This window comes from Melanerpes formicivorus, unplaced genomic scaffold (genome assembly GCF_026170545.1).
Source record: "Melanerpes formicivorus ecotype bairdi unplaced genomic scaffold, bMelFor1.0.p_v2 SCAF_7, whole genome shotgun sequence".
Classification (NCBI taxonomy): Eukaryota; Metazoa; Chordata; class Aves; order Piciformes; family Picidae; genus Melanerpes; species Melanerpes formicivorus.
In genome coordinates, this window is record NW_027142359.1 from 7,582,352 (window position 1) to 7,591,625 (window position 9,274).

Below are 9,274 nucleotides of genomic sequence, written 5' to 3' on the forward strand. Positions count from 1 at the left end.
CATTTCATGAATGTTTAATCTGTTCATGTTGATTGCGCAGCAAACTGCTTGAATGATTGAATTTCAAAAAGAGAAATCCTGTGGGAATTGTCAAAATCATCTCAAGCAACAAACTTTCTATGACTTCTTATTTAAAAGTCTCAGCTAAATTGCATGTCTGAACTCCCACACTGAACTGGAGTTATCTTGAGCAGCAGCCTTCCAATACTGGCGGTCACCTGATGCCTTGGAAAACATGGGTTTTCTTCACAGGTTTTTAGCTGACTTTTACTGGGACAAATATCGTGCATGATGTGTAAGACAGCTTTGGCAGCTTGCTAATTCTCCAGTAATTTTGTCTGTGCATATTCTCTGTAAAATTCTCTGTAAATTCCAGAAGAGCATTAAGATCCCCATGCAGTGCTATAGGCTGGAGACAGAGTGGTTGGAGAGCAGCCAGGCAGAAAGGGACTTGGGGATACTGGTTGACAGCTGGCTGGACACAAGCCAGCAGTGTGCCCAGGTGGCCAAGAAGGCCAATGGCATCCTGGCCAGCAGGAGCAGGGAAGTCATTCTGCTGCTGTACTGAGAACTGGTTAGGCCACACCTTGAGCACTGTGTGCAGTTCTGGGCCCCTCAATTTAAGAAAGATATTGAGATACTTGAACATGTCCAGAGAAGGGCTACGAGGCTGGTGAGAGGTCTTGAGCACAAGCCCTATCAGAGGCTAAGGGAGCTGGGGTTGTTTAGCCTGGAGAAGAGGAGGCTCAGGGGAGACCTTATTGCTCTCTATAACTACCTGAAGGGAGGTTGTAGCCAGGTGGGGGTTGGTCTCTTCTCCCAGGCAACCCGAATAAGAGGACGCAGTCTCAAGGTGTGCTAGGGGAAGTGTAGGCTGGAGGTGAGGAGAAAGGTCTTCACAGAAAGAGTAATTGGTCATTGGAATGTGCTGCCCAGGGATGTGGTGGAGTTACCGTCCCTGGAGGTGTTCAAAAAGGGATTGGACGTGGCACTTGAAGCCATGGCTTAGTTAGTCATGAAGTGTTGGGTGATAGGTTGGGCTTGATGATCTCAAAGGTCTTTTCCAACCTGATTGAGTCTGTGATCATCTTGTTAATTTTATTTTTTTTTTTTCCCCCAGGTATATGGTAAAGCACAAATCTCACTTGAGATTCTGAATCCTTCAGCTGCCATTTATTTCCTGAAGTATGGATTGAGAAACATGAAAGGGGATCCAGTCTGGAGACCAGTGCTCGCACTATATGATATGTTAAGAACTTTGCAAATGAAGAAGGGTCACAGTTTAAACTTTTTATAAAATCTTGCTAGGATGCTTCACGCTGTGACAGGTTGATACCTGTCGTGACTCAGAAGCAAAGGGGTTTTGCTTAAAACTATTTTTTTAATGTTGTTAGCCTTCTAGTCTGCGATCCAAATTGTATATTTTGATAGCAGCAGTTTCTTCTCTTTGGTTTTGTTTCAATTTAGGCCACATTTTTAAATAACTGTGTTTTGTTCCTTACTAGAAAATAGATGGCTCTTTACTGCAGGTTCAAACCGTGCATGTGTGCCCGTGCGCACATGTGTGTGTACATATGTGTGTGTGTGTGTCCGTGTGTCTATATATATAATGTATAAAAACAAATCGTAGACACACTTAAAGAACACACAGATGTTATCAGGCTTTCTAAACCACTTAGCTTCTGGCTTAGTTTGGGGTTGGGGTTTTTTTTGTTTGTTTTTTTTCTCTTTGCTTATTGTTTCACTTACTGATGAAAATCTTTCTGTTGTGAATGATATTACCTTTTAGTCAATAGGACTTGCAAACTGAGCTAAGTGAGAGCTGTTTTGGATAAATCAAAATGTCAACCTGTATATGTATATTCTGTCAGTCTTTGTTGAAAAAAGGGAAGATGAAAAAAAAAAATTCTAGAAACACTTTTTTTTGGCTTTGTAATGTCCCAGTTTACTAAATCTTTATTCTAGGGATACATTCAAGTCATGTTAACTTTAAATTGCAGGTCTCCACACAGGTCTCTTTATTTAAGCTGAACGTGTGCATGTATACATTCCCATCTATCAAAATACCTTTACATAGGAGTCTAAATGTTACCTAGATTAAACAATGAATAGACAAGGAGAGAGTTTGGATTTTTTTTTTACATTTTTTTTTCCAGAGAAGCCACCACAAGGAATGAATTATAACTTCTTTGCATTTATACCTCTAATGCCACCTCTAATAATATTTTCTTGTGAGAAAAGTAACCCAGGCTATGTCTATAAGAGCTGTAATTCTCTGAGATGAGTGGCTAGTATGACCTCCTACATTGGAATGGAAAATGAGCCTCCTCCAGTTACCAAAGAACAGATTTCTTGATCTACAGTATAACTGAGGCTAGAAGACCCTGGTACTTGTATGAATTTATGATATCTCTGTATCTATTTAATACCATAAGTTGATGTTGCATACCAGTGAATGTAGAGAACGATCAAATATTGTAACACCCGCACGATGGGTTTTTTTTCTGGGATAGAAAATACATGTTTATATTCCTGTTCTTGGAATTCCAAACTATGGGGGTTTTAATCTACTTTACACTTAAGGTTTGACAAAAGTAAAATGTTCTACCTGTCCTCTTTTTAGTTTTTTGCTTTTATTTGATGTTACCTTCATTTTTAATAAAACCAGAAGGCACATCTCCTTACAAGGCTTTTTTAAAACTATGTCTTAAATCTATGAGGACTGCAAGGTCTTAATTGTAGTTATGTTTCCATCTCTGTTAAATCAAGAATGCTATTTTTAAAGGTGTTTTTTTTAATGGAAACATGAAAAAAAGAAAACAACTGCAACAAAAAAAAAAAGGAAAAGCAACAAATAACCTGCCAAACAAAAAACCACAGCGGCTTCAGGATTAGAAGTTGACACTGGATTTTTCACATGGGTTCTGTGAAGAGACTCAGAAGAGCAGACAATAGAGAACTGCTAGAAGGTTTCCTCTTTGGCCAGGTACCAGATGTCTGTGCTTACTATAAAGGTATCCACATCATACATGAGTGAGCTAAAAAATCATTCAGTACTTTGTTTTAACCTTTACTGTGATTAGCAAAGCTGTAATGGCTACCAACACAGCAGCCGTTAGTTATGGCTTTAAACAGTGGGATATCATTTATGTATTTTTTTGTCAGACTTAATCAGTGCTTCATGGTCCATCCAGTTTCAAAGACACTTCTGCACTGGGCAGCAAACTTCAAAATTCTGAAGAAATGTGTGCTTTGTGCACACTGTGGTATACAGACTATATAGCGCTCTTAAAATAGTCAAGGTCCATTTCTCTTTTCTGTCCTGTATTTCATTTGTTTTAAATGCATGTATGACCCCAGGTCCGATATTGTACACAGGAGATGACTTGATTTAGATGTTGATGTGTGTATATATTGGGAGTAACTCCTCTGAATCTAGCAAAGTTACATGGATGTGAAACTGGCAGAAGAGCAAACTCCATGGAATCTTTGTATGAACTGTGCCATGGGTTTTTTTTAATGGATTGAGCATAGACCTCTAACATCTTGGAATTTTATACTTGCAAGCGATTCCTGTCACGAGTTGTAGAATATGTATTTGTGAAGGAGCTGGCACCTGATGGTGCATATTTTTGTCAGTCATGAAAGCAGTGATGCTTATGAAATGAGCCATTTTGCAATCAGATTCCTGCTGACATTATTGGAAGTTTAATTAGGTTGTCAGAATAGCATTCCTGCTGCCTTCATAAATAACCGCACATAGATTATGAAACTACTTGGACTTTAAAAATTTAGCCTTACAGCAGCGTTTTGCAGCACAGCTGGAATGTGAGACATTTACGCTTAATTTATCTACAAGCTAATGTAGAGTAATAAAGAAAAGTGATACTAAGGACTGGGGAAGCTGGAGGATCAGACATCTGTTGTAGTGAGCTGCTTTCTTATTGTCAAGCAAATTTGACGCACTACTTAGAGGTGTATAAAATGTGTAAATTGTACTCAATTAAAATGTATAACTAAAACTGAGCTACTTCACTGACTTTATCGAACAGTAGGGCGATACTGGCATGAGAATCGGATGTCAAATTGGCTGCTCCTAGTAAACGTCTCAAGTGTCACAGCTCCACACTGTTTCATAAGCACAAGATGAAACAAGATGAAAACTGGTTTGAAGTCTGCTATTGGGCTCCCATACTGTCAGCAGGTGATTGTTTCTTGTAGTAGCAAGGTTAAAGGGGCCGGTAGATAAATCTGAAGGAATGATTTTTTTATGTGAAAAACTAAAATACCTATGATTTACACTGTTTGAGCTTTCTGAATGCTCCCCTGAACAAAGCATACAAGGGGAGAAGGGGTTTTTTTGTAAGGGAAAGTAGGGCAACTGCAGGGACTTGCATACCTGATGGAAATGCAGATCAACAGCCTCAATGGAGCAGGCTCAGCTGTTTAGTTATTACCTGGTGTTTTTTGTAGCGATATACTTTCAGAAATAGGTGCTGAAGTCAGAGCTTGAGCTAAACAGTTTATACAACTGTTGTAAGGTTTTTTTTATTTCCTAAACCAGAAAAAGATGTAGATAGCTAATGGTGTATTAAGTTGCCCTTGATCATGAGTTGGAACTATTACGTGAGCAGCAAATTTGGGTTTGGTTTCATTTGATAAGCAGCCAGGCTATAAAATATTACCATTCTCTGCAGGGACCTGCAAAAGTAAGTTTTATTAGTACAGCTTTCATTCTTTTGCAGGTGAAATATGCACTTAGTTGCTAATTCCTGGGAACACTAAGGGAGGAAAAAAAGAAAAAAAAAAAAGTGGTGAAAATTAATGGCTTAGTGATTTTAAAATTTAATGTCATGAATGCATTTTAATTCAAAAGCCATAACGAATGCCAAGTACTTTATTAGAGCAATGTGTTCATGAAAAATTTAAAACTCCTGCCTGAAGAAGCTGTTGGCCAAGTAGGTTACAGTTCAACTAATCTGTGGAAAAATGTGCCACAAACTGGAAACCCTCTAAATGTCATGTTCTGAACTGCTCATTTGTTTCTTTTTTTTTCCCTTTTTTTGAAGAGAGATGGTACTTTGGCTTTTGTGGTTTTTGAACAGTTACGTACGTGAGTAAAAACTGTGTAGTTTACCTTCCTCGGCTTGGGTTCACCCCAAGACCCTTGACACAATACAGTAATTCTGAGGCAGTAATTGAAAGCACATCACTTTAAGTATGAAGTTGTTTAAGTAGAGCTCATGCACCTGACAAACATAAAGGTGGTTTCTTAATGGAGCTGTGATCCTGTGGGTTGCATTAAATCCGTTGCTCAGCTGTCACTGACTTGTCCATAGATCATTCTCCTCAGTGGTGATGCTTTTACAGAGGAAAGTGTGACAATAATGAGATTTAATCAAGCAGAATTCAATGGTAGGTAGTACAGAGTGACAGGCCGTGCATCCAGGCTGATTTACTGTGTTACTTTTTCATTAAACACAAATTTTATCATTTAGTTAACAAGAATGCAAATGCATAGAACAATCTCAGATGTTTGAAATCTCGTGGCAGAGACTAGTTCACTTGTAAAACTGAAAGATTTCGGGTGGTATATAAAATCTGTAAGAAAAATATCTTGGTTTATGGTTTTTATTTATATCTGTAAATCCTTTTGCATGTTTATTTTATTCCAAATTCAGAAAACAAAACAAAGCACACAAAAAACCCCAGAAAGATTCCTTGATTCACAAGGTTCCTGCATGGATCACTGAAAGCTGTCAGAGGTGAATCTTCAGCTGCAGTTTCTTGAAGATGACATTGTAGAGTATACTTTCTGGCCTGTTAGCCCAAATTTTAACAGTGGCTTCACAGGATCAAGTTAAAATGATATCTTTTAAGAATCTGATGAGGACAGCAACTACTGAAAGAGAGGAGAAGACAAACTGCTCATGAGATTAAATCTTTGAATGCTCACATATCATAAACTTGTTCAGTGACTGCTTTGATAAATCTTAAGTTTTGGGATATGTCTTGCCACTTGTTTAAGACATTAAGTTCTTATGGAGTTAGTAGTTTAGTTACCAGCTCAAGTCCAACTTTTGAAAATCCTTAGTGAAAATACTGTGAGGCCCTTCAAAGGTGGAATGTCTTTCTAAATACCATGGTCAGCTTAGCTGTGAAAGAAGAAACAAAAGCATGTTTTTCCTGTTCCTATCAATCAAGACCAACTCTCTAGTTTCATAATATTGGATGGATGTTTATCAGTGAAATGGGATGTTAAAAAATACCTGACATTATTCAATCAGGCAGGAACAAGCAAAATCTTATCCAGCTCCTCAGCTTCTTCCTTGATTTGTCTCCATTGATAAATATGATCTCCTGAACCACTTCATCTTGCTACCTTCTACTTTAGCTTTGACCTGCAGTAATGAAGCTTTGAGGTTTTAAACACTAAAATATAGTTATTATTTTCTTAATTATTATGGTTTCCCTAGCTGTTCTCCAAGGCTCATCAGCTGTAGATTTCTCCCTGTTGCTGCAGACAAAAATTAGGAGCAGAATGGTGGATAATTATCCTGAGCTCCACAAAGTTGTATCAGTCTTAACCTGAGATGGATCAAATCTAAACACTTAATTACCTGGCAGCCTTTGGCACCTGGCAAAGTATTTGAGGAGGAGCACGCTGATTTTCTTTGTTATTACAGAATCACAGAATATTAGGGGTTGGAAGGAAACTCGAAAGATCATCCAGTCTGACCCTCCTGCCAGAGCAGGATCACCTAGAGTAGGTCACAGAGGAACTCATCCAGGTCGGTTTTGAATGTCTCCAGAGAAGGAGACGCCACAACCTCTCTGGGCAGCCTGTTCCAGTGTTTTGTCACCCTCACAGTGAAAAGGTTTTTCCTTATGTTCATGTGAAACCTCCTATGCTCTATCCTGCACGCAGTGCTGCTTGTCCTGTCCTTGGACATCACTGAGAAAAGCCTGGCTCTGTCCTCCTGACACTTGCCCTTCACACATTCATAATCATAAATAAGGTCACCCTGCAGTGTCCTCCAAGCTGCAGCCACCTAACTTCCTCAATCTTTCCTCATCATCTTCTCAGCTTCCCTTAATCATCTTTGTGGCTCTGTACTGGACTCCTCCAACCAGTTCTGTGAGGCCCTTCTCAAACTGAGGGGCCCAGAACTCCAGGACTAGACACAGTATTCCAGATGCTGCCTCACCAGGGCAGAGTAGACGAGGAGGAGAAACTCTCAACCTGCTAACCACAGCCCTTCTAATCTACCCAGGATGCCATTGGCCGCCTTGGCCGCAATGGCACATTGCTGACTCATGGTCATCCTTTGGTCCACCAGGACCCCCAGGTCCCATTCCCTTGTGCTGCTTTCCAGCAGGTCAGTCCCCAACCTATACTGGTCCATGGGGTTGTGCTTTCCCAGATAAAAGTCTCTACACGTGTCCTTGTTATATTTCAATTTCTCTCCACCCAGCTCTCCAGCATAAGTCTTGCTGAATAGCAGCACAACCTCCAGGTGTGTCAGCCACTCCTTCCAGTTTTGTGTCATCAGCAAACTTGCTGACAGTGCACTCTGTGCCCTCATCCAGGTTGCTGATGAATATATTTACTAGCACTGGTCCCAGTACCAACCTCTGAGGGACTACACTAGATACAGGCTTCCAACCACACACTGTTCCATTGACCAGTAGTCTCTGACTTCTTTCCTTCAACCATTTCACAATCCACTCACTACTCAATCATCCAGACCACATTTCCTCCGTTTAGCTGCAGTATTTGTGGGAGAATATGTTGGAGGCAGATCTACGAGGACTTCTGCTATGCCCACTCCTACCTGTTATGGAAATAGGTGGCTCAGTTGGTAGCGCATCAGACCCTTAATGGGAAGGTCTTGAGTTCAAGCCTGCAATGGGCAGTAGTGTCCTCCCTACTCTAGTCATGAGGTCTGTGGTGACAAGTTGGACTCGATGATCTTTGAGGTCCCTTCCAACCTTAGGAATACTGAGTACTGAGTAATGTAGCAGAATTATGAGCAGACAAGAGAATGAAAAAGTTGTGCTTATTTATCAGGTACTGTTTGGCACCTGAAATAGAACTGTTTGCAATTGTGTAAGAATCGTCAGATGACCCCAGCAGCCAATACCAATCCAAAGAGCAGAACATGTGTGTTTTATTTTGCAGCATGCCCTTAAAAAGTCCAAATGGTCACAGAACAAGATAGTGTAACTGAGTGGTACCTCACCAACTGCTTCTTCACATATGTGGTGAGAGATCATGGTTGACCCCTTCCTCAATTCCAGCACTCCTGCTCAGGATCAGTGCACTGAGGAATAAAGTGATCCTTTATGTGTTTAACAGTACTACACTTCTTAGGATGTATTTATTGCTGAAGATCTTGCAAGTAACAGGTCTTAGAGTGGGAGATTAGTTACTTCAGAATGTCATGTATAGACACTTTGTATGGGAGGTGTTTTTAGCCATTCACTGATGTAACTTTCTTTGAATTCCCTTGTTGCATCTTCTGTGAAATTCAGATTGCAGATTCACTGGGACAAGGAGATGTTTTTGTTGTGTAGTAAGACCTAGTCTCTGTTCTATGCAGGATGGAAGCAATTGTCTGGTTGTTGAAAAGTTGCTCAAAAGGAAATAATGGGATTAAAGGTGGTGGTGGGGAAAGATGAAAATCTGACACCCAAAAACCCAACCCCAAAACCAGAAAAGCTTCCTAAAGTGAGATTACTGAACTGCAATACATTTGCAACAATTTATTGTGAAGTCCGTGTAAAGCCAGTTTATTTCTGTGTTCGCTGCCCTGATGCCCTAAATTACTTTCCCAATAATCTTATTTTAGATTTATCAGACTGAGTTATCCACAAATTAATTCAGTGAGATAAAAATCTCTCTGGAACTGGAAGTTCTAATCTTGACTTTTTTTTCCTGGCTTTGGTCAGTACCTGTTGGTGTGTTCATCCAGTCTTTTCTTCCCTCCAAATATCAAAGCAGCTGGATAAGCTAGTAAGTACAGAATCAAGTATAAAATAACAGTTAATTTTGTGTTTACATGCATGTACATTCACATTATTATCCCACTGAGAAGAAACAGGCATCCCTCACAATGCACACTGTAATTTTTTTCACCTCATCATGTTGTAATGTATCAGAATTAAAATGCAGTGCTCTTTGTATGTTTAAATGTTTATTCAGAGCCAATTTGACATTTGGCCATGCAGCACGAGACAATCAATATGGTAACTGAGCTACATAAAAAATTGT

At 39.7% G+C, this 9,274-nt stretch overlaps 1 protein-coding gene across 1 annotated transcript in view; it reads left to right on the forward strand.

The window, feature by feature from the left end:
* The window catches only part of CDC73 (cell division cycle 73), a 119,430-nt gene extending 113,815 nt beyond the window's left edge, over nucleotides 1–5,615 (forward strand). The window contains exon 17 of the mRNA XM_068140881.1: nucleotides 1,121–5,615. Within this exon, the coding sequence (XP_067996982.1) occupies nucleotides 1,121–1,157 (37 nt within the window). The 3' untranslated portion in view covers nucleotides 1,158–5,615. The remainder of the gene's footprint in view (nucleotides 1–1,120) is intronic.
* Nucleotides 5,616–9,274: the final 3,659 nt, after the last annotated feature.